Below are 27217 nucleotides of genomic sequence, written 5' to 3'. Positions count from 1 at the left end.
TCCATCGCGCGTTCGAGCACACCTAATGTATTTATGCGACATATTATACGCACGTAGATACGAGTGTATATATATTTATATTTTTGTGTGATACAACTTACGGTACAAGCAAGTACACGCAACGCCTTGCTCGATAGTTATCTTTTGCTCTGGATAATTGCGACGGGTCGAATGCAAAGAAATATTTGTTTCGCTTGTTCTGCGTATACAGGACTGTCCAAAATTATAAGTACAAAAACATCTAATTAGTAGAATTCACCGAGCGTTTTACGAGCTATTGTTTCTCTAAGAATCGTACCAACCAGACCAATTTGTACCGACAGTTCTACAGAGTGTCCCAAAAATGTTCTGTATCATTGAAAAGGATGATTCCTAAAGACATTTGAATTGATTTTTTCCTTTGCGAAACTGTTCTCTGCGGCTTCGTTTCGAAGTTATTAACGAAAAATACGAACCAACCAGAGCGCGGCTATAGATCCACTGAGTGTGGCGTTGGCATTGGCTGCGCCGAAATCTGTCCGCTGTAGCTTCGCTGTGATAGGTCAGTCTTTTTCGTTGACAACTCTGTAACGAAGTCGCGGAGAAAATTTTCGCAAAGGAAAAAATTACTTGAAATCACCGCAAGAATCGCCTCTTTCAAAGAAATAAAACATTTTTGGGACACCCTGTATAATGACATGCATTCAATTGCACGTACGGAATTTACTATTATTACTCGTGTATTCTCTATACAGGGTGTCCCAAAAATTTTTTATTTCTTTGAAAGAGGCGATTCCTGAGGTGATTTCAAGTAATTTTTTCCGTTTCGAAAATCTTCACCGCGGCTTTGTTAAGAAGTAATTAACGAAAAACAGGGACCAATCAAGCCATGGCCAGAGGTCCCGCTGAGCGTGACGTCGCGTTGGCATTGGCCGAGACGGAATCCCCCCGTTGTAGCCGCGCTCTGATTGGTCCATGTTTTTCGTTAATAACTCCTTAACAAAGCCACGGAGAACATTTTCGCAAAGGAAAAGGTTCTAAAATCACCTCAGGAATCACCCCTTTCAAGGAAGTACAATATTTTTGGGACACCCTGTATAATATTGTACACCATATATACACGCAACACGTACATAATAAGGTATAATATTATATAACTTTACTATAATACAAAGTAACTTAAATTAAATGGGAAGATGTCTGTGATAAAGTTCCAAAAGTTTGTCTTACGTCTTCTGCTCGACCAGAAAGTATTTCGTTGTATATTCACGGCGGAAATCATACCAAACACTTCAACATACCATTGGTAGAATCAACAACAAACCGTTATGCTCGAGGTCATAAAATAATAGAAACATAATAACAGAAAGTAACTGTTAACATTTCCTGATTGGTAAAACGAGTAAAGTATTTTAGTAAAACTTCTTGAGAATGAACTAACAATTAATTTCACGTCGATACCACAGACAACATTTCGGTGCTTCGTCACACTAAACGCTATTGTTGCGGCCCGTCTTAAACGGTTACAACAATTGTAACATATGTGTATGTATATTTCCATAGAAAAATTTACAGCAGTATAGTCCACCCTAAAATTTAGACACCTGCTCGATTTCTTTTATAAATAATCTAGAAACAATCTCGTCAAAAAAAAAATCGTAACAGCTCTCTGTATTCCGATAACCATCGGCAAGTAACACGTTGACATTTCGTTATTAATTTTTACGCTAAGATTCATAGAGGCCAGCTCATAGAAACGAAATTACTACTGCGGGTACATGTACAATATCGTGTCGTACAAGGTGAATCAGTTACACCTTGAATCGATTATAAAGGAATCATTTAGTAAATCATCCTTCAAATAAAAGTGTAATCACTTGTAATCATCAGTTATAGCTGGACAGCGGATCTTTATGCAATATAAAAATTTTCTACCTGAATTGCAACAAGCTGCAATATGAAATTTATTTTCTTTCTTAATATGTTCAATAGGTTGAAAATAATATAACAATATTTTTAAAGTTCTTACTGTCTTGAATAACACCTACTCATTTTTGTCGTAAATGCATAAAATCCACTGTCCAGTTATAACCCAAACGTCGCCTCTAAACAATCACGTATACAACATCGTAAGACATTCTGAGGTCAAAAATTGCTAATCTTTAAGATTCTCGCAGTTAAGTTTTCTATTCGAATGATTCGCATTGCTTATCCACAAAAATGTACAGGCCTCGCAATGCGAGTCAACGAGAAATTAATTACCTTCCTACTGTCAAAGAGTATACACGCTATTCGAAAATATATTAACGTAAAAATAAATTATTTTGTATTACCTTTAAAACTATTCTATTTCCATCAATTTTTAAAGTCGTTCTCGAACGGTTTTCTTTCTCACACGTCTCCCTGTCGAACGATTCTTATCACTTACACGTAAACGATGTATGGCCTTTCTACTAGCGATAAGTATCGGTTTAAAACTACTTATTACTGTACGTCGAGGGTTCGAATAGCATACACCCCACTCTCGTTCACACGACTCAACTTTTGAATATAAATACTTCGAAAATAACACAACGTTTAGAAAGTCTTTCCGAATATGATTCACATAACCGACACATCCTGTATACCCGCTACGAAGAAACAGAATCGTCTAGATACAGAAAAATATAGGCTAAGTTACATATGTATACATATACATATATATATATATATAAATTTTATGATGCTTTAGGTGGAGAGTATACACACGTTTGGGAATCAGAAGTGTACGACGTAACAGGGTAGAAACATGAACGGTTCAGGCACTGTGAACTCAAAGCACGCACGACGATTCTCAAGATCGCGACGAACAAGAGGTACCAAAGCCATGATGGTTTCTCATCGACTCAACCGACCTTCGAACACCGACCTTCGATCACCCACCTTCGAACACCTCGATGCGATGGTAGTATTGCAACCGCGTGCATCACTGTTGGAAATGTTCTTAGACAATTTCTTTTTTCCCACGACACATCCGAGTATTGACGAGTAGGTACGAACATGCTGTAGACACGAGCGTAAAATTTAACGAGCCTCGGAGGCACACTTTTCATTCAGCGATCTCCCAATGAAGATATTAAGCCATTGCTCATGAAATGCCATTTTTATATAGTCTCTCAACAGAATGCAGGGCGATTCGGCTGAGTGCACCGTTTAAATTGTATGTAAACTATTTGGTACGAAACGAAAAATTAAAAAAAAAATGTTTAATTTTATGTCACATCAACTGCTCTAGATTATTATATATTACGTTACTTGCTCGATGAGTTTGGTTTCCTTGATGAATGTAAGTAGGTCATTTATTTTTTCATCGCTAAGGTCGTCCTTGAGCGTAGACCCGGTCTGACATTTATTACGGGAGACGTATGGTTCCAGGAGTAGCGTATATATTTTTTTGCCGAGACATAAATGTCACTTTTTCTTTTTAGTTAAAACTACGAGGAGCTCGCTATAAATGATTTTTAGCGTAAGTAATGCTCAATAGTTCGATAAGTGCGAGTGTGACACGCAAGATTAAAATTTACCATTTACAATAAAAGAAACAACATAAAATTACCTTTATGCCTCGCTACTCTTGAAATCTCACGACTTTCGTTTCAACCATTTTTTTTCATATACCAAATGGTTAACGTGTAATTTAGACGGCACAGTTAGCTTTCACGATAAATGCACAATCACCCCCTACATGATAAAAGCTTGCAACGATATGTAGATCAGAGATCGTATTGCCCCTTTCGATTCTCTCGATTCGAAAGAGGTAATTTTGGTCGTGACTTCCATCGACAAGTAGATTTATTGTTTAGAGAAAGTGACCACCGATGGGTCACTTAATATTTATCTTTATCAAGGCTGTGTATGACTGGTGTCTGTGTAATCAATTCGAATGCTTGACAAATTGCGATAAGGTGAATTAGCACGCGCTCGACTGCAGAAAATCGACATTTTATTCGCATTAGCTTAATAAATTTTTGCGAAAGACGATATGTATAGAAACCAAAAATAGACGTGTTCAATGTCTTGATGCGAAGCAACAAATGTTCTCTGAGTTTCAACGCGAATACTGACAAGCAGTAAAAGGAAGTTTCTATTTAGCAGAGATAGGTTGAGAAGGACTCGTGAAGCTTTACGTGCGAGTCGCTGGCACATGATAATCATTAATCTGCATATATACATATAATAATAGAAACGTACATCTACGTATTACCCTAACATCGTATGATTTCCATTGATAGGTCAACAGAAAGAAAACGTTCTCTACTTTAAAAAGTACTATCAGGATACAGATATGTAGCATTCAATATACAATTACTCACAAAACCGAACGCGCTCTACTACGAAACACTCACTTCGCGACATAGCAAAATCCAATAATTGATTAACACAGAAGGTCGTCGTCGAGATTATAGTTATGTTTGGCAATGTATCAATAAATAGAATAAAACTAAAATTTAGTGAGTAATTGCGTACTGATCGTCTAGTAGGTCTATTGCCCTACTTCATAGTTGAAAAAGTACTAAAAAGTGCTAATGGAACGCTAACTAATTAAGTCTCATTGTTCCTTGTTCGCAGTTTAAATTGTAAATTATAAATATCAAACTGTATAAAACGTCTGACTTTTACGTTTAATCCACTGGTTTAGCGAACGTTCGAATTAGCAAGCTGACACACAGTTGTAACGAAACTAATACGATTCAACATTCTTTAGAATCCTCGATGCCCTTTAACGGTTAATTCAGGTTGTTAATTAAAATATCCCTCGGCTATTAACAATAGGAGATTAGAGTACGTGATAATGATATGTTACGAGTTATACACCGTGGCTCTGGCGACATTTTAAATATCTCGATACCATTTTCTATACAACCACCTACATGAAAGCTTCAACGGCTATGTTTTAAACCGACGCCTTAACTAATGATATGATACTTCGGTTCAGCAAGATAATGGAAAATTAATTCGTAAAAACTGAAGATTTTCTAGCGAACGAAGGTCCTTGCTGAGGGGAAGCCTTCGCTGCTATTATGCTACTTTAAGTCGTGTCCTCGAGGATCAGTATCCCCACCATACCTCTCAGCAGAGTTGGACAGTAATTGATTTCACTTCTGAACTAAGCGATCGTGACAAGTAGCAATCGTTGGTCGAAGTTAACTACTTTTTGTTTGCTTAAACAATTTTATGCGTACTAATTTAAGATATGTCAAACGATTTTTGCGTGCATGGTTTTAGATATACAGGTTGTCTCAACAAGACAGCGTATTTTTCTTTACATTGGGACGGAGAATTTAAATAAGTTTGTAGTGGCTTCATATTGAAACGAATATTGCTTTTCAATCTGTTTGACGGAAGTTTTTGAAAATGAATAATCCCAACAAGCGCTTACTAAGTTAATGAATATGAATTTTCCAATGCAAATTTTCTGAATAAACAACTAAGAGTAACGTACTGAATAGCAATAATAAAATTCAGTACGGCTGTTATTTCTGATTATTTATGATAATTATTAAATCTTCATTGATCATAATAATTATTCTTGATTAATTCTAAGACACACTTGGATTGAAACAAGTTAACTTTTAATCTAGATTGGGGGGTTATTGGTGTTGTAACTATGATAAATTTGTTTTTAAATTTACTACTTGAAGTAGGTTGAAATTCACTGTCAGGAAAGGTTTTCATTAGGCCTAGATTGTTCCTGAGTTAGATTATCATCGTGTTAAATTGAATCTCAGACAAAACGAAATTTAGTTTTAAATCGAACCTCGGTACTAGTCTTGTTTAAGTATAACATTTTTCTTTTAAAATAATAATAACATTACTGAAATTTTGCCTGTTATTCGACATGTGTTTGTTAAATTCAATATACTCTGTGAAACTTAATACGAATGTTAGGTCTAAATCAATTAGTACTATAGTTCGAATTTTTTGGAATATTTTCAACCTGTTTCGATAGTGTATTCGACAATATACTAAAATCTTATGACGTGAAATGAATGTGTTTAGGAATATGATGTATCATTTAAGGAAAATCAATTTTAGAAAATCATTAACTTAAATCAAGAGTTTGTAAACTCGATCGTCTTGCCTGGTACTTTCGGGACAGCCTGTATATTGTTCACTGTTGCCGGTAATTATGATTATAAACCATCGTTAAATCACAGCTTATCCAACTCTGCTTATCACTCACATTTCCTCCGATATACTCTCACAACACTTATGCGACTTACACTGGAATTATCACCTTCGTTTATCTGCCATTCTAACATTCTTCGTTTCACATTCCGATTCAATATAACGTCTCACCCCTCCCCCATGTAGTACATTTCAACAGTTTTTACTTTACCTATTTACTTTTGTGCATATTATTCGACTTTCTGACGTGTTGCGGAAATTGGTCTGCAAACTTCGACCTCCTCCAACATTTTTCAACCCGTTGAATGCCATGTTAACTATTAAAAAAATTTCAAATGTTTTTCGAAAAAAGTAAATTATCCGTGTTCGTGATATTTCTCGACGCTTTCTATCGTTAAAAACTCAAGAATATGGTGATGACGAATTTTCTATATATCAGACATTATCGAGTACCTCGCATGCACTGAAAATCACTGGAACCGAGAAATCACTTGTACAAACTGAAAGATCCAACATGGCAGTCAACACTAAACTTGGACCACATCTTCACACAACTTAGGTTCTACACTAACTCCCCAGTAACTCCTCGACTGCTTCCCCTTCGAATGCTTGCTTCTCGAATATGTAACACTAATTCCTACCATCAATGAAGTTCTCCGACATTACCATATGGATCGATTCCAACAGCATCGCTAAAGATATTACGTACAACCATTTACGACGTGTTTACGTAAGATGAACAATATCGGAACGATCGTTTTGGAAGTCTTCCTCGACAAGTTAGAATCACAGGATAACACACTTTATGATCACCGAAACAGACATGGTGCCGTCATAGTTCATCTTCTTGATAATTGGAAGCTTGTCCCGAAGACTCTTCGATATCGATCAATCACCGATACATTAGTACATTCCTTGTCTGAAGGGATTGCTATCGCCTCCAGCAGGTCTCTGTTCAACGTTAGGTCTCCTAAAGGGATTGATATCCTGACTCTGTTGCTCCTGTCCGTAAGGTCTTTGAGCGTATCCTTGTGCGCCCTGATTATAGTTAGCTGGTTGCTCGTAGGTTGGGGGTTGCTCGTAATCTCCCTGCGCCTGATTGTAACCAGGAGCATTGACATTCTGGCCGTATGCAGGCTGTTCGTAGTCTGGTCCTTGGTAGTTCTGTTCGTAACCTTGATCGACGTTCGTCTCCATGCGCGTTTGATTCAAATGATTTCCTACGTCGCCGGAGAGGGGTCTTTGTTCTTGTAAGACGTATGTCTGATATTCTTTGTCGGGTGGATCCTGCATGAGGACGTCCGCTTCGTCTTGGAATGGTTTGAAATCGTAAATGTGCCTCAGGTATATTAGAACGGGCGCGTAGAGCAGGTTCGAGAATGCTATACCTACGTTCAGAGCGGTGAAACCGATTGCCTCCACGACTCCACCGGCTATTATAGGACCTACAGCGTACGCCACGCTGTACGAAATGTCGGCTATGGCGTAGATGCTACCGTAGACGGAGACGTATCGCACGTCCACGAGATACCCCAGAGTGGGCAGCAATGCGGTATCTATCAGAGCTATACCGAAGCATATCCCGCACAAAGGAATCATGAGAACCTTGTAGGAGGTGCAGAAGGGTATTATAAAACAGCACATGCCCTCCAAAGCTAAGCCGGAGGCAGCTATCAACCACTGATGCTGAGGATACTGTTTCGCCATTTTCACAGTAAGTATTACACCGAATACATGGGGGAAGAATGCGGGCAGCCAGATCATTCCCATCTTCCAATTGTCGTGGGTGATATGGTCCTCCATCCACAGCGAGATCGTTGGTTCCAGGAATGCTAAAGCTACGTTTGACATCATCAGAGCTCCAGCGCAAACAGCGATGTAGGGATCCATGAGAAGCTTCCAAATGGGTATTGTAGGCGATTGGTGGTCGTGGCTCTCTTTCAGTTGCTCTGAAATAGGTTTCATCACCAACAAAAGCATAAATCCATCCGCCAGACTGATGAAGGCCAGTATAAGGAAAGGTACTTCCTTCCCAGCGAACTGGTACAGAGCTCCGCCGAATGGCGGCGCCACCAGACACCCGAAACTGATAAAGGCCAACGCGATTCCGAGCGCTTTCGATCGTTCCGACTCCTCTGTGTAGCGATCGGCTATCATAGCTAGTCCACTAGTGTCCGCAAACGCTGAGCCCACACCTTGGAGACTTCTGGCGAAGAAGAGTACACTGTAGCTCCCTCCGCAGGCAAACACCGCGGTTGATAAGAACATTATGGAGAGTCCTATCATCATAGGTATATCGTATCCAATTCTATCTATTAAAGCCCCAGAGAATGGATTCACCATCAACTGTACAATGGCCTTAGACGCGAACAAGATTCCCGTGGCTGAGTCCTGTCCGTGATGTACCGGTGGTCCGGTTGAGTTAACATCCTCTTCAACGTCTCCAAAAGCACCCACGTACTTCAGGTAATCAGGTATAATGGGCACGATCACCATGTACAGCATATTGTCAAGTAGCAAAGCTATCGAGACAATGATTAAAACGAGTTTTCGCTGAGCTTTCGGTTCTTGTAACTTCATCCAGATGAGCTCTCTAAGCTCGCTGAGCTGAATGTTGAGGACCGGTATTCTCGTCGACATGATGGTGTTAGGTAGTCGCCTTTAATGGAACAGGATCGTCTTCCAGGGTTTAATAACAACTAAACTCGGGAGTGACGAAGAGATCGTCGCGATTGGGGCGCATCAGGCCGGGCCGGGGATAACCTACAACAGATCACCGAGTGGCACGGTTAGCTCCCGAAATCATGCAATTTTTTAATTGTATTTTTCTTCTTTTTTTCTTTTTCGTTTCTTTTTTCTTTTTTTTTTTTGTTTTTTTTTGTCGGTCGACCGCTCGTTTCCTTTGGGTTTTGTTAAGTTTAATCGAAGGGCCAATGAGAGAATTTGGAATTTGAAAAAATAGGGGAGCCCTGACCCGGCCTGATCGGCGTTTATCCCACCCCAACCCGACCTTTTGCTACCAACGATGGCGCAGAAGAGTTCATCTTCGTTTTGATGAAGGTTTTCGCTCCGTCTAGCTAGAAGTTGATTCTTCGGTTGCTTCTGGTAGAACCTAACACACCGGGTGGAGGCTCCCCCTCGAGGTACTCAGCTACCTATGTCTTGTATCGAGTCTCGAGTTACCAGAGATAGAAACGTGGGGTTGTTGCCAGTGAAACGAGGGTGAAGGTCGAAACTTTGATGACATGGGTTTACTTCGTAAATACGGCACGTGGTAATTGTTTCGTGGAGTTAGTTGACGCTATACTCGTTCGAACCGATAAATTAATGTATCATGATTCATATTAGTCGGTATGGTGTCAGCGATTCGGTACGTCGAGGGATTACAAGAATTCTCGTTGACAAATTCGAAACTTTTCGGAGATCAAGGTCAGGCATGAACCATTAATGGTGTTGCTGCGATTGATTTTTTGATTGAGCTTGCAATATAAAAGAGTGAATATGATGTGGGTTACTATTTAACATGAAGATTTCATATTGTAATATTCATGAAGGTTATAGAAAGCATCGAAGTTATAAGGCTTACATAAAGTGAAGCCAAGTAGTTTAATTATTTAGTAACTAAGTCTTCTAACTTGTTAAATATTGAATGAATAATACTAAATTTTATTTGTGTACGTAAAAACGAACATAAGTTGCACAATTCGAATAACATAAATATGATTTTGACAAATCGACTTTAATAAGCTCCAGTTGATTCTTATGTCTAGAAATTGTTTATATTTTTGTAATCTTCAACGTACTTTCGGTTATGTCTTTGCATTAAATTCCAATATTCTTCTTTTCCAAAAGAAGAATCTAAAGTATCCAGGAATTTTGTTTCCTCATTTTCTCTAAAATATGATAGACTTAAGACTTTGTATAACAGCTCATGCTATGTAGTCGTTATATTGTATAAAAAAGAGAACTGTCGATGTAAAATTATTTCGGAATAAAACCATTTCGACGCTAGATACTTAAATTCAGTTGGACCACAGAGCCTTGGAAAGTGTCAGGTTTATTGACTTAGAAAGAAAATCGTGAACCGTATCTACCACATAAAATTATGTAATAGGTCTTGAAAATTTCGAACACTATTCTAACAACGGTACACATAGTTCATGTTGCACATAATATAGAGAAACATGTGGATATAATGGTTTCCGTTACTAAAATCAGAATACTTTGTAGCCAATGACACAGGCCTTCCACGAACTATTCTTGCAACCAATAACATATTTTCGCCGAAGGATCGACAAATGTCATGTTACGCTGTCAACTGTTATGTCTTTGTCCGAAACGGATTAATTATTATCGTGAACCGATCATTCATAAACTGACATCCCATCGAAGGTAGTTAAATGCATGTCGACACCCTCGTTTATTAATTACGGTGACTAGTGAGCGTGCAGGGGAACGGTAACTTCGTCAACGATCGTAACGAGCCTCCATGACGAAGGGGAAACGCCGTGGACCGAAGAAAATTTGTAAACTTACCGGAGTTATTGGCGAACTTCTGCCTGAGGGAATTGGCGAGGCGTTGGGGACCCGCCAATGCCGGAAGTCCGGCGAACAAACCGCTCAGTGTGGAGCCAACGCCGTCCTTGTCCTTCGAGTCATTTAACGACTCTTCTGCACCTTGCGTCCCTGGGCCCTCCACCTTTTCAGCTGAATTTCAAACCGGGCCTGCAAACACAAATCCATTCCAGTCTCCATTAGTCTTCTTTTTATTTTTCATTAACCCTCTTGTTCGTAATCGAAAGATTTCACACTGTTTCACAACCGAGGTAACCGGGTACCCATCCACCAATCACCATTACTTAAAATCCTTTACCCGATTTCAACTTTCTATTTCTATCTGAAACAACCGCATCTTGTATCCCCTGAATTAGAAAAACAAATTTAGTAATGGATCGACGATCACAATGGACAAAGTCCATTACAACGCCAGCGATATCCTAACGCCCACCATTACGGAGCTAATGACTAAAACGGACAACGAGGATGTAAGACGAACCTGCAGCTGGTTGAGATACAAGTTCAAGGAATTTTATAACATTCATTTGTACAAACTGGCTAATGAATATTTTCACTTTTTTCTGAAAGATTTAAACTGTTTTTCTTTAGCCAGTGACTTTTCCGGGTTTGCCCCGACGACCCTGTGCGTAATCAGAGGTTCGGTAGTTTTGGAAGAAATACATAATATTTTTCTAGGATTTTCTTGACGCCAGAACTACCGGGTAATGAATGCGACTGATTCATATTGCTCTGTAATAATGACAAGATTGCGTCTATTCAGACTTCATACAATTTTTATTGTAACGTGTGCTTCAATAAGGAAGTTTATTCGGAAATTTCTCATGAAAACATTTTTATAAATCCTGTAATTATGAAAGAAAAAAAAATTAAGAACCAGTCATTTCGAACGCATGTATCCTATTTCTATCTAAGGCAAAATATTTTTGCCACGCAAAAAGAGGTCAATGATATTCGTGATTTTATTTGGCGTTATCATTTCCGCACGCGTTAGTATAGTTATCTGGGATTATTATGCACCAAAGGTTCGGTCATTTTGAAAGAGATACGGAATAATTTACTAAATTCGCCGAATTTCCTAAATCATCAAATATTTTTCTTCACCGGTGCGTGGCCATAGTATTTCTTAACAATACAAATGTGACGTTAGATTACGTGAAACATAGAAGTTTCCTTAAAGAGTACCATGAATAAACCATGAGTACTATGTTATAAAATTAATGCCACTGAATATCAATTTATGAATACTGACATTAGATTATACAGAGTGTCTCAAGACGGGTGCTACAAGCGGGCAGGATGTGATTCCATGAGCAAAGATCAGTAAAAAAGCGGAATAAAATTTTGTCGGCTGACAGTTCGTTTTCAAGAAAATTGGATTTGAAAGCTCGCCGGATTCGCGTGTCCTAGTATTCGCAAAGAAGTAGAATTGGTTGGTCGAGGTTAGACGTGTCAACCGATCCCTACTCAACAGCACGTAATTCACACGATGCTATCATTAATTATAAAATATTGCAAACATCTACTTGATGCAAATGATACAATGTTACTATGTTTTAATAACTCAAGGACTTATGCGATTAAAGGTATAGTTGTCTTACATTCTAATCAAAAGTAATATGCTTGTAAGTTAATCTTACCACCTTGATATTTTATCACTTATCGTACAAAATGTTAGACAAGTTGCATCAATTCACACTTCAAATGAATTATTATATGATACAATAATCATGAATGGATTATATCATTCACATAATAAATAGAATTTTATATGTCTAATTTTTCACCTGAAAGGAGAAGGCCAAAATTATCTTTTAATTTACAAGTAGTCCCATTGTATACAAATGAGAGGCTGGGAACGGAAAAACATAAAAATAATTTAAATCATAAATATTTTAAAGCCCTTAAAGTCACCGAGGCAGAAAATGTTATTGAAGCAGAGATGGTTACCAGTTAATTATGCAATACTGGCATATAATATATATATATATATATATATATATATATATATATATGTACATAGCATACATAAATAAATTTGTTTCTTTTTAACTGGTTTTCTTAACAAAAATCATTATTTTTGGTTAACGTAAGTCGCTAACTAGGACTTAAGTTTTAAAAAGGTACATTTTCAAGAAAGTCACTCATAAAATTATACATTGATATTATAAGTTTCACGTTAGAAGGTCGTACATTTTACGAAACATTTTGTTGCATAATAAAGAAAATATTTTTCAATACGATCTAGAAACGAAATACGACTTACACCACGTTCATGATCACCGGCACGATTATTTTATTCAAAACACATTTTTTATTATAACAAAGTTACTATAGCAGATTATGCTGAGGAAAAGATACGTTTTCACGTGTAATTTTGTAGCTCGGAGTGTTATACTTAAAAATACCCATCACCAACCCTACTTTACAGTAATCAAAAAGTTGTCAGTCTTCAGCACGTTTTCCTCTATCTATAGGCAGTAAGTTGATTTCATTTGTTCCTCCTTCAATACCGACACAATTTCCTTCACACTTCTATTATCTTACACACGTTACCACCGGACGATCTATATTTAGAGCATTTACATCTATCTATAACATCTAGTCTTCTACACTTTACATATTCCGACGACTGCAGACATGTGAGTGTGTTCCTAAAGTAATTTCCACATCGTGTTGTAACGCGATTATTCTGACCACGTATTCACTTTAATCAAATACTAAGTTTTTGGTGTTCCTCTCTGCACAAAGGCATCGATGGCTTTAATCTTCATCGCAAAATTATCACAAATATTTTTTACATTTCACGATTTAAAATGATTAAATTGATCAAAATTGTAGAAATTGATAAGCTAATATACCTAATATGTCTTCTAATAGATAAATTATATTATGATAAATTAATGGTAAAACTAGCACGTATTGCACAGTTAATGATAAGCTCACTTTCAATCTTATTTCAAATACGAAACCTTTATTACAAAGTACTATGGAGAGATTATGGGGTACCATGGACACATATTAGGTACAAAATAAATTAGAAGGTATATTGCAAAGAAGTTATCGAAAGTTCTAATATGAAATCGCAGAAACAGTTTAATGTAGAACCTTCATGCGGTGTCACACATTCCATATACGTTACCGGTGTTTCAGTATGTTCGAGTTGCTACTCATCGTGTGGTATTGGATCCCTCCGAAAAAGAAGCTACTAAAAGAAGTGTATAGCAACTAATACACCATTAACGAAAGCATAGAAATTTCTGGACATAATGAAATGCAGAGTCAAAAATTTTAAAAATTCAATATTGAGAAAATATACATATTCTATCACAATTTGAACAAACTGTGAAAATTAATGGAGTGTAATTTGAAAATTACAGAATGTTTTCAAAAATCAGAATAATAACGAAATTAAATTCTTGCTGAAAACTGACATTTACGAAGAAAACCACCACAGAGTGAAACATTTGTACTGGAAACATCTACAAGTACCGAGACCAAGGAGGTCTCAGGAAGGTCATGGAGACGCCACCGTATTGAAACAATATAAAAATTAACCCTAAAACCTTCCATAAAGGTAATATCTTCTAAAAATGATTTTCAAAATCCACCTCGAAATTCTACCAAGTTGAAGCAAAGTATACAATAGAAATACCTCAACATCAATACGAAAGATTACGATTAAGTGTGATACTGAGAATCGAAAAGAAACTGTACACGAAAACGCAAAGCCGAATTACCTGTCGAAGGGTGGCTACCAAAATTGATATCGTGCTTACCAATCGATACGCGGCTACCTCGAACCAGGAAACTCGGTGACCTCAACACAACCGACCAACTACATTCTTAGGAACTATCGAGAAGATGACCCCGGACTATCACTCGAAAGAACCGGAGGAACGATTAATGCAGAGCGCTCATAGAAATGAATCGACTACATATAGGTGACCCGAGGTGCAAGCGGTGCCGACTACGGTAACGTTTCCGACATTTCGGTAGCGGCGGACAGGTGAGTCGATCGTTTTCCGACGAGGTACTGAGGTGTATTTCTAGTGGACGGGGGCTGAGACAGTGGGCGAGACATATCCGCGAAGTAGTGTCAACCGTGAAGTAAAGCTCGAATGCTCGATGACTGAGAATACTTACTGAGACCGAAGGGCTCCCGATGACAGGGGCGTCTCGGTGTGTCTCTCCGTCGGGGTAGCTTTGGAACGTCTGCCCTCAGAGTCATCCCCGCCACCGTGTCGTACGTCACCCTCTTCCCGTCCCCATGTTCCCCTAGCCATCGGGGTAAAATTGCGATAGGGCGCAGCCGCGGTTTCTAGGATCCAGGGATTGGCCGCGGCACTGAGGCCGTGCGTCAGCCCCCAAACCCTCCACCCTCAAACTATTCCGCATCCCCCTTCTGCTCTATTCCTCGTGCACCCTCTCTGCGAGTTGGGGGAGGGTGGCACATCCCCGGGGGAAGAGGAAGAACAGGTATAACGGCGACGGTCGATGCTGCGCGGTATTTCTGGCGGCGGCAGGTCGATATGAGCTTACCTGTACGACTCTGGTCTGATGGGAAAGAGGGTGCTTTGGACGTGGCGAACAGAATGGAGTTTGGATTCCTTTCGACACGAATTGGTGACCGATGTCACCGCTGTCCGAGAATTTTAAGGTTCCCAGCCCTTTTATACTACTGGCAGGCTTCATCCCTCGGACGGCGGTCACTATCACTACACAGTTGATAATGTTTAGGACTATTCACTGCTTTATTTAGAAATTTTTTGAAATATATTTTTGAAGTATACTTCTTGTAGTTCCATTAATCTATTCCTGTTTTCTAATGTAATAGCTATATTTTTGATTTGGTCTTTAGACATTGTATGATGATTTTGATTGGTCAAAATAGACCTGGGCAACGCTGTCAGAGGGTTAAACTGAAATTTTAATCCCTCTCGGACGAAAACTCGTGGTTATGAGCACGTATTACGGTAGGAGCTTGATTGTCCGAACTAAACTGGAAAACATGAGAGTTCGTATAATAAAATAGTTATTTAATTACAATACTAGATTCAATCTTTATTGATTGGTGCAACGAATAATGTGCTTATGGGTGCGCTTTAGTTTGAGCCATTTGAATTTGAAGCGTATTGGGATATCAGTGCCTTCAGACAGATCAGATGTTCATGACACATGTAATTAATTCGAGCTCTCACTAATTGTAAGTACGAGTGTGCAAATCTAAAGCCAGAAGTTTAGAAAATTCTCATTTGTTATGACTAGACTGCGGATATTATGCATTTATAACAAAGATTGGTACGTACAATTTAAAGCAGTGGACAAATTTAAAAAATTTAAGAGTATCAAAGTATTAGTTCAAGCTTAAATATTATACTCGTTAAATAATGATCATTAAACGCAGTGGAAAATATTTTAACGATTAAAGTCGTTCAGTTTAAAAATTACTCGATTCTACTCTGCCGAGAAAGGCAAAAAATCTTCACGCGACCTATATTGGATTGTCCTATATACCCGTGACAAATTTGGACTGGCATTCGGATCAATATTTAAAATGTACTTTTTAATTCTTTAAAAACACAGGCTCCATTTTCCGGTATACGATTCCTTTTCAAATAAATATTCTTTCCTTTATTTTTCGTTAAAACATTATCGATGTTGATTGAATAAAATACAAGATTTATAACTATAAACAATTTAAATACAATATGACGAACTTATGTCAACTAATATTATACTTATACACATGTTATTATTGACTAAATTATATTTATATTGTTTTACTATACAGTGTATAGTTAAACAATTAGTAAAAATATATACACATACATACATATGGTCGATGCACCTACACATTATCACATAATCATACAACAGGATTTAGACAGTGTATGTTTGTTTTCCCGATAATTTATTGTTATTATTTCTTAAATGTGCTTAATTTACAATTTAAAGTTACTGGAAGTTAAATGGGAAAAGCCATGTTCAAGAAAAGTAAGTGAAATTTCTCATGCTGTTAATAAGGAGACTTGAGCGTGCGGATAGGGGTATAGTCGTTGAACGTGTTGATGTCACTATTGGGCTTTCTAGAATTGAGAGCAAACGCATATGCTTCGAAGTGCTTCATACTTCGCTAACGGCATCAAAATTCAAATGCAAATTGTAATAATGATATTTTCATCTATATATATACATAAATGTATATAAAATTATATCGTTTAACAATTAGTGATGGATCGTTTGAGGTAACCTAGTTTGACATAAAATAAAGACCAATATATTGATAATGATGGGCATAGTAATTTTATTTGATTTACTTGCGAAAAGTATCATTCATTAAAGCCATTATTAGAAATAATCGAGTCTCTATTCTGAGTCACTGATATTTCAGTCAATGTAGCTAGAAAACTGAATTTGTTCAATGAAAAATACGATTTTTGATAAATTAAAAAGTTGAAATTTTCTCTATATTTCCACAGACGATGCATATCTTTAAATGACATATTAATATATATGTTTAATTTCTTCTTTAACGAAACATATTTTCTTCTCTAACAAAAGATTATGTTATGTATAAGTATGTTTGCCTGGATTTATCCTTAATTCTTGTTCGACAATAATTAAACATTATTTGCGAGGTTTCAAAAATATCGATTTTTTAATGATAACTACAGCACTAAACAGAAATAACATTTATCCATGAAATCATCCATCATAACTGATAATTGATAATATGTTTAACGTAAGAAAGTTTCAAAAAATGCTACATGTTGCTTGCAATCATGAATGTAATCAAATTATTCAATTTGGTGCTTTAAATAAAATTTACATTATTATAAATTTCCTTTTGATAAAAATTTTACTAATTAATTATGATCAGTGGATATTGCAAACATCATACAATTCCTCCATAGCTGTTCTTATGGCATGCGTCAAGCATGTGGCATGTAGCATGGTTTGATATTAAATTATTTCAAATGTTTATTTGATTTTGGTAGATGACTAACTAATTGAAAATCCAAAAGCTCGAAACCATCGATTTCTTATTTCTTAAAATAAAATTAGGCTAATTATCAGAAGAACAATGTGACAAGCATCAGATAATTGGATAAAGTAGTTGCTGCATAAAATTTCATCTAAATCGGCTCATTATTTCTGAGATGCTATAATATGTATGTTTTATACAAATAATTTATTGAGCGAAACACATTTAACGTTTTCTGTGCTACTTATAATAATTTTCTGATATAATGGCTTTTTTACATATACGCAAAATGCTGAATTTTAGAAATTTCAAAACAAGATTTAAACAAAGTATTGATGAATTTATGAATTCAATTAATAAATGTTTGCAACTTATAAGGTAATACCGAACGTTTATAGATGATGGGTTGATATACTATATCGAACAAAGATGGTAAAATTCTCTTAGTTACTAGTATATAGGCCGTAAAGATTTTTATTTTTATACCTTTTTTCGTGATAGTTGCAGTAGTCATTACATTCTGTTTTATGTAATCCCATAAAAAAGATTGTTACGTCCCACGGTTCGCTTCGGGCGATAACGCGAATCACGAGGTCGCGGACAAGACATCAATAATAATAGTTCAGCTTTTGAGTCCACACGGCGAGTATAACCGTGTCTGACTCAGGACACGAGACTTTCGGACGCGCGTAATTATTTGGCCGACATTCAGCGGACCAAGCCTCTTCGGCTGACTCTAACCGGACTAGACCCTTCCGGCTGGTTCTCACCGGGCTAGTCTCCTTCGAACGATGCTCGCTGGTCGTGTTGCTCAAGCTCGGTGCTGCGGACGCTGGTCGTCCCGTGGAAGAGGCTCCTGTGGATGTTCGGCGGGCTGAGACTGGGCTCTCTCTTGGGCACGGTCGACAGGAGCCATCGTGGTCCGGGCGCGCGTCCTCTAGGGGATCTGCTCTCGTTGACCGGTCACGACGCGCACCTTCCCGGAAAAATTAGTTACGCGGGCGATCGTCGGGACCGCTTCCGCGCCCAGTAACCGCACGAACTGGTCCTGACCTGGCGCTGCTAGGCAGTACTCGCGGGCGAGCTTCCGCAGCTGATATTTCCGGCCGGCGCGACGAGACATGTGATTTCTCAATGGAACAATGTACGCGAACTAAGACAACTACGAAATCAATGGAAGAATCTGGTTCTTGAAGGCGTACCGGGCCACTGGTGGGCTACGGGCGTACGAATAAGAACTCAGATTCAGTTCAATAAACAATCTGTTTTCTCGGAGGGTGTACGGAGCCACTGGTGGGCTGCAGACGTACGGAGGAGAACACAGATTTGACACAGAAATGACAATTAATGAAATTACATGCGACGTAGGGTAGGGATTCGATTGAATTGAGTCGTGGTTATGATAATAGTTATTTAATCAAAACGAAACTTGTACTTTGTACTTTGTACTTATAGTCTAGTTATAGTACGCGAAATGAATAGTAAAGCTTGAAGTAAGTCGCGGAATAACTATAGGATTATAGCTATAGGATTGTTCTTATGTTCTATCGTGTTTGTGTTACAATGGTTGTGTACTTAGCGGCTATGAGTATAGAATAATATAATACAAAATAACATGATGGCTTAAAACTACGCAGACGTCGCGTGACGTCACAAGATCAAATAGTGTTCAGTCTGCAGATCAAGTTTTACGTTTACTTTTACATTCTATGTTTCTATCTACTACATATACAGGGTGGTCTACACTTTCCACTCATTTACGTTCGTCCGTATATGTTTTGAAAGTCATGCGTCCATTTTATATATTTTGAATGAAGTCGGGAGTTTTACGACAAAAGAAAATAAAATGTAATTATGTTTTCACATTTTCGTATCAAGCTTTTTAAGAAATATTCGAAGTTTTTTGAATAAATAAAAGAAGTGATAAAGCTTTTTTACACAAGAAGAGTCACTAATTCATATCAATTTGTTAGTTCATGGTCAATTCAAGGTCATAGGATAGCAGATACATTGAAATCGTCTTGAAATCGCCTACAAAACCATACCTTGAAATTTGCATAGTATCACTTTAAAAAGTCGAGATGACCTTTACTTCTCACTGGAATAAAAATTTTTTCAAATTCCAAATTAAAAATTTTTTATGAGACTATCGGAAGTGCCTCAAAAATCGTGCGGACTAAATTTTAGACCACCCTGTATACAAACACTACAAGAATAACTTCTATGACGGTTCTAACAAAACCTTTTTACTGGAAGTGTGAATGAAAGTCATTCGTCATGTTTTAATAATTAAGCATTAAATTTTTCGAAAATATGAAAAGAACGTACAGTACATCCAAAAAGTATTTAAATACTTTTCCAATTTCCAATTTAAACTACGATAAATTAATTAAACTATGTTTATTTTTTTAGGATATTTTTTCATAACAAGCAAGCGAAAAACTAAAAACATATTATTTCTTGAAAATACTATAAGCTGAAACGTTTATGAAGATATATACATACAGGGTGGTCCACGCAATTGTTTCAAGTCATAACTCCGTTATTATTGCATTTACGAAAAAATGATAAAGGAGAAAGATAAATGGTTCGAAGAGCACTACATCTGTAGGCCTTAAAATTTTTTTTAGATACAGCAGTTCATGTGCAATTAACAATTGCATCATTTCTTTAAATAGAAATGCATATTTTTTTTGCACAGATCGATTCTTCCGTTTATTCTACGTAAAAACTGATTAGGGTACCATGGCAAAAAAATTATTACATCTCGAGATATTTTCAAAAAATGTCATACATTTTCTTGTATTTAGTGAAATATAGCTACACTTTTTCAAAATCTTAGTTTTCGTACTCGAGTTACGATACGTGAATTGCTACTGAATGATGAAATGGTTACTCGTGCAAATCGGTTTCTGTTATGATAACAATGTTGAAAGGGTGTTTACCTTTACAACATAGTCATGAAGTGTTTGAGTATCTTCTTCAATAAAGACATTTTTTGAAAATATCTCGAGATCTAATAATTTTTTTGCCATGGTACCCTAATCAGTTTTTACGTAGAATGAACGGAAGAATCGATCTGTGCAACAAAAAATATGCATTTCTATTTAAAGAAATGATGCAATTGTTAATTGCACATGCACTGCTGCATCTAAAAAAAATTTAAAGGCCTACAGATATAGTGCTCTTCGAACCATTTATCTTTCTCCTTTATCATTTTTTTGTAAATGCAATAATAACGGAGTTATAACTTGAAACAATTGCGTGGACCACCCTGTATATGAAGTTTCTCCTCTACAACTAACCTCTAAAACTTGATATACGATTTTTTCTGGCAGTTTTATGAAACATAAACGGCGAACAAGTTCAGTCGTGTAAGACTTTTACGGTGAACCTTATTATTATTGTAAAGTTAGTAATACATGTTTCGTTCAAACTTCAATAAATCAACCAAAAATCTTGTAGATCAAGTTTTAGGGTGTTGTTGTAAAGGAGAAGTTTCAATCTTCAAATCTACAGTAGATTAAGCCGTGAACAAATTTTTCCAGTGGTTTTACAGATATTTCGATATGGAGTATTTTCGAAAGGACACGTGTCTTCAACTTCCCACCTGACATATCACAAAAAAGCAATTTAAAATAAAATCTCAAAATTATTGTACGACCTTTTAACTGTTATTATAAAGGACTGTTAGAAAATGGGAAATTTAATGTACAAATATTTGTATGTCCATCCAAATATTTTTTGGATACATTGTATAATATTCCATTTAAAAAATGATAGTGACCTACTTATGAAAACAAATCACTATTCACGCCATGCGTTTAAGTCTGCGAAGTGTTTATGGTGGACGACGAACAACTTTTTGATTTTTGTTTTGAGTTCTTTTTATTCATATCCTGTTAGCATTACAGAGGTGAACATGTAGGGACTAGAGAAAGTTGGAAAACTGCTGAACACGATTTATGGTATACGTGACTAGACAATGCTATTTTTGAGAGAACTGTTTAGTTTCAGACCCTAGCATGATTTTAGTTCGAGTTAGTCACAGTCTCAATAGCTGCATAACTGCCACAAAGGGCAGAGAAAAGTATAAGTAGACAGGGCGATGGAAACCTAGAGCAGTCAGTCATCAGCTACAGGTCTAGACGTCACTCTGCCAGTTTTCCGTTCAGAATAAAATCCATACAACAAATATCCGTGCATATTGAAATAGACCTTTACCACAAACACAGTAAATACACGGTGAGTCACCTAACGTTAGTATCTCAAATATCTTTGTTGTTTTTAAAAATACGTCACATGTCCTGCAGACATAGTTGTATGGCTCAATGTGGTTCTCACGATGCTATACAAATATTTGTTCGTATTTGTTATGTTATTTTATAATTACTCAAGATCATACCGGGTCACACGCAGCGGAAACGTATAAGATTAAAAATATAAGAGCGGAACACCTGTGTTCCATAAATGTTCCATATGATAGCCGTTTACATCGGTAAATTTTTATAATTGGGCTCTGAAGGAATGTCAAACTCTCACGAGTACTCTGTGATGATACGCTGACGCATATCTTCAACTGTTGTTAGAGCACTCATCTGTTCGCTATCTTTTATCAAAAATAATCTTTTTCAATTTTATACGTTTTCTTCGTCTGTGACCTTGAATGACCTTGAGAAATTATAGTCATTGAATTCCTAATGAAAGGGATTATCATCGTAGGTGTTTAAAAAGGGATGGTCCCGTTAAAAAACAATGAAGGTGACCTTGAGATTTCTAAAAAAAAAATATAATAAAAACAAATATTTTTATGGCATCGTGTAAGCCTTCACTGAACCTTTCAACTTGTCCTTCAAACATTTGACGTATCTTTAAAGACAACCTTATTTATAACCTTAGTTATGTGACTCACCTTGTATATTGCATATTTGTTTAGTGGATTCACTCACTGAACAAATAAATTAACTAACGAGTAAACCGTCGCAGAGGGCGAGTCACGATGGTGTTTTTGGTGTTGATCGATAATTACTGTGCAATAAAATGTTCGAGAAGGAATCAAGACGATTGATAATTATATCATATTGAAAGTTAAGTCGCTGTTGCCGGAGGAATAAATATGAGCGTGAGCTAAGGATTGCAAGCGGTAGCGATGGGACGTGACGGGATAGAGAGCAATGGCTTTGACCTAACACAATGATGCCTTTCTCGAGGAAGTCATAAATTCTCCAGTTTGCCTCTTTAGACTTACGGTACGGCGGATAATTTTTATAGTGATATGATGCGACATAGACCATGTAAAAGAAAATTTATGAGATTTTCGAGTCGTTTCTGATATAAATGTGTTACGCAAAGAGAAAATCATCCCTATTTTCATTGATCCTGACATATTCCCACCTAACATTGTGAATGATTTTGAAGATTAAAATGGTTTTGTCTAGTGAGATTAGAATTGAGTCTCGTGAAACTTTGAGAAAGTGCATTTTGAACTTTATATTTTTCGTATTCAGTTGTAATGCTTGCTTCCATCTTTGATATTCGATTACGTTAGGACATAGATTCTTCAGTTTATTTGTTATGTATTCATATCTACGAGTTTTTGTAAGAGGGAACAGCCACTGTTGCTTACAGATCAAAGAAAGGACGTTCTCAAATATGAAAAATAAACAGATGTATGTAAGCAGTGTCAGTATAGTAATTATTAGACTGTTGGTTTGATTCAATTATAACAAAAGTTAATCGGTGCAACACAAAAAACTGTGAAAAATTAGAAGACCTTAAAAATATTATTACACTGTTTTTGACCTATTAAAATTATTAGAAGAGAAAGTTTGTTTCTATTTTCATTTCTGTTTCTTACAATTTACTTAGAAAATTTTTATTTTGCATAAAGACCCGCAGTTTAGTGATTAAATATTTTCCTAGAAAGTTAGAAAATTATTATCTCTCTTTGTCTGATCTTAATGAATTACCTACAGTAGAACCTCAGTTATCCAAACGAATCAGGGAATAATAATAATAATAATAATTCGGATATTAGAACAGTCTATCAGTTGGAGTGCTAGGTTCAATCTTTAGTAACTTGTACAATAAACATTGTCGCGTTTGGATCGCCTGAAATTGAGCTACAGTGTTTTCTCGATATATGTCCACAAATATCTGTAGGATCGTGTTTTGAGTGGATTGACTCCGGACAATGAATAACGTGACTTTATTAATATAGGTAATTATGTTGAATAAATTTTCTTCCGCAATATTTCTTAAATCATTACGTTCATTATCAAAATTATGAATTACTTCTTGCTGTATGAGATCATGAATGTTCACATCTTTCGTTTGTCGCAATTGTATTCCGAACATTAATTCGGACGAGGACATGCCTACAATTCGTTGATACGTACTATTTATGGTGTGCTGTACACAATTTACTATACGATACCACTTACCTGAAGTATTTAAACATAACTTTATCAATACCGGAATAATTATTCTATTAATTCTTTCTACTTAACTGGAATTTTTCTAATGTTAATGCCCATCTGGCTACCTTCGGTGGCAAATGTTGTTTATACACATTTTCACAGCGCATCGCAATTGGTAATTAACGTAAACTTTACTCCTAATAAGTATACTCTAAATTGTTCTTGTTCTGAACTCTAAGAGTTCGTACGAATGATAATTTTTCTCTGCATCATTCTTTTTCTTTGCATCATTTCTCTGCATTTTTTCGGCTCATAAAGTATACTGAATGAAAATAGTTTTCACCAACATCTTTCTCCAATAATATCGCGCCGTAACCCTCCTTACTTGCATCGGTATGAAGTTCTGTAACCGCTGTAGGACTATAAATTCGTAGTATCGGTTTATTAACTAAAGACGACTTCAACATTTCAAATGATCGTGATTGCTCTGTGCCGAAATTAAACTTAATGTTTTCTATTAATAAATCCGATAAAGGTCGAGCAATTTTCGTTGCGAATAAACTTCTGAAAATATCCGGAGAGACCTAAAAGCTTTGAATTTGTTTCTTAGATGCAGGGGCTGGAAAATGCTGTACCACCTTAACTTTTGCTGGTGATGGGTATACGTATCCACCTTCTATTTCGTATCCCAAGTACTCTACACGTTTTTTCAAAATGTTGACTTTTTCCAATTGATCTGTAAACTATTTTCTTCCGCAAATTCTAACGCCTCAACAAGTTTCTGAAATGCGTCTTCATTATCAACGCCAGGTACTATTAAATCACCCATATACGTGAAAGCAACCTCACGTACAACTAAATCTTTAAAAACTTGGTGAATAAATCGTACTTGTATTTAATTGTAAATCAAAATTTTGGATAATAGAGGTTTTACTGTATTATGATTGTGTATCACTAAAAGTTTGTAAAAATGGTTTCTATTGATACGGTTGAATCAGTATAATTTAATATCTGTGCAGAAATCGATGTAGAACGTAGAATTGTTCTACGGACGGCTATGCCGCTATGGAAAGTTGAATGAGGAGAGAATAGACCTCTCCGGCATACCTAATATAATAAACGTGTCCTAATTTGAAAGTTTTCGAACAAGGTTTGATGACAAAAGAAGAAGAAGAAGAGGAGGATTCCGTGGACCTATAATGAGCTTACTTATAGTTTCTTGGCTCGGCGAGACATTTTAAAGGGGCAGCGTTATGTTCTGCTAAGTAGACCGTCTAAAGCGTGAGAGCGTGACCGGGTGGCGAGAATCCAGAAAGAGATCGCTGCATCAGAATATCAGAGAATATTCCTGGTATTCCAATGCATTGTTTAACAGAACCCTGTGTCAACTGATTGGACTACGCCACAACAAATTCGTGAAAAACGCGAACACCAGCCTTGTTGAGACTCGTTATTGTACAAGGCGATGTCTGTATTATAAGCGCTTCGAGCAATACTTTAGCTGCAACTTCCGGTCTAGATCTTTTAAAAAATCGTATTTATATATGTAACAGTATTTATATGCCCAAAGGATATATAACAAATTTCTAAAACTACATATTGTTATCTTATTTATTTAGTTGGAAAAAAATCCGGAAAATTATCATTTCTTCAGCTTCCTAGACCGGAACATCCCTAATATAAATAAGTCTTGCAGCTTGTATGCCGTTAATGAAAATATTATTTATTTGGCATTAAAATTTGGGAAAGAGTACTTTTATTAATCTTCTGTTGATTCGACCTGTGAACAGGATTTAAAATGGTTGGTGGTCATTTCAGAATTGAACACAGTATAGGGGGTCTATAAAAAATGTAGGAAAACCTTGAGAAGGTTGGTTCCTGTGGTCATTTGAAGTAACTTTTTCCATAGCAAAAATTTTCGTCTCGGCTTTGTCAAGGAGTTATTAATGAAAAACACGGACCAATCAGAGCAGGAGTACAGAGGGCGAATTCTGACACGGCCAATGGCAACGCCACGCTTAGCGGGACCTGTCGCCGAACTGGAATCCGTTCGCTATAGCCGCGTTCTGATTGGTCCGAATTTTTCGTTAATAACTCCTTAACAAAGCCGAGGCGGAAATTTTCGCTACGGAAAAAGTTACTTCAAATGATCTCAGGAATCAACCCTTTCAAGGAAATACCTACATTTTTGGGACACCCTGTGTAAGTCTTATATTCTCATATATTTTTTATTCTTCTTCGTGATACAATACTTACAATTAGTTCTTGCTGATGAATTCGCAGGAATAATTACAATAATATAAAGGCTCACTTTTGTTTATCTTCCGTTTATTTGTAGATAGAGACAAAAATCAGAATTAGTGTAGTGATTCTCCATTCAACGTTAATTTAGTACTAGGAATGTTCATAAATAAATTTCGACAATTTTCAGTTTCTTTTAAGCTTTAAGACAATAGTTTCATCTTTAATACTCTCAGGTATTGAAAAACAAATTTTTATAAACTATATTATAATATTCATAAATTATATTTTTAATTCTTTAGCTACCTTTGGTCTTTCGATAAATTTCGCGTTCACGCCGATTATGTGTTTTAGCAAAATCTTGTGCAAAAATCTAAATCATTTTTTAAACTGTATGAAATATTGTTATTTGCCAGTACAGTTTTAAATACTTATAATCATGTAAAAGTGAATAATTGCATGTTACATGTTGATCGCTGGTAATTGATGCAACGACGAATGTATTCATAGATGTCTGATTAAATTCTGCACGGTCATGTCGAAGTTTGCATAAAAAAATGAATGCATAAACGTTGCGCCATGTTCGTAGCCCTTATAATAGCAATCCATGCGATTCATACAACAAGATTTCTTAGAACGTGGAATTGGTCTTTCGTGTCGTATGGGAAAATTGCAAACGTTGATGAATATATTTTATTAACATTGACTGTAAATGCAATAACTAATTTAATGTGAGTATCAAAGTGAGTGAGTATTAAGTACAAAATTATAATTATAAATATCGTGAGTGTATTGTTTGTTATGTGTATTTACAGTTAGATAAAATAAACTAATTACTTATTAAAAT

The 27217-nt window shown here is 36.4% G+C and overlaps 2 protein-coding genes across 5 annotated transcripts in view; both read right to left on the bottom strand.

Moving 5' to 3' along the window:
• Vacht (Vesicular acetylcholine transporter) overlaps positions 1–10676 on the bottom strand; it is a 160859-nt gene extending 150183 nt beyond the window's left edge. The window contains exon 1 of the mRNA XM_076791586.1: positions 3434–10676. Coding sequence (XP_076647701.1) covers positions 7051–8787 — 1737 coding nt within the window. The 5' untranslated portion in view covers positions 8788–10676 and the 3' untranslated portion in view covers positions 3434–7050. The remainder of the gene's footprint in view (positions 1–3433) is intronic.
• Positions 1–14955, bottom strand: part of Chat (Choline acetyltransferase) — a 173948-nt gene extending 158993 nt beyond the window's left edge. For all 4 annotated transcript variants that reach the window (XM_076791576.1, XM_076791577.1, XM_076791578.1 and 1 more), the window contains exons 1-2: positions 14869–14955; positions 10684–10872 (exon numbers count right to left, since the gene is read on the bottom strand). The gene's annotated coding sequence lies outside the window, so the exon portion shown is untranslated. The remainder of the gene's footprint in view (positions 1–10683; positions 10873–14868) is intronic.
• Positions 14956–27217: the final 12262 nt, after the last annotated feature.

The sequence above is a fragment of the Halictus rubicundus genome, chromosome 8 (genome assembly GCF_050948215.1).
Source record: "Halictus rubicundus isolate RS-2024b chromosome 8, iyHalRubi1_principal, whole genome shotgun sequence".
NCBI classification, from domain to species: Eukaryota; Metazoa; Arthropoda; class Insecta; order Hymenoptera; family Halictidae; genus Halictus; species Halictus rubicundus.
Note: the sequence above shows the minus strand (reverse complement) of the source record. Positions and strands in the feature narration are given on the sequence as shown.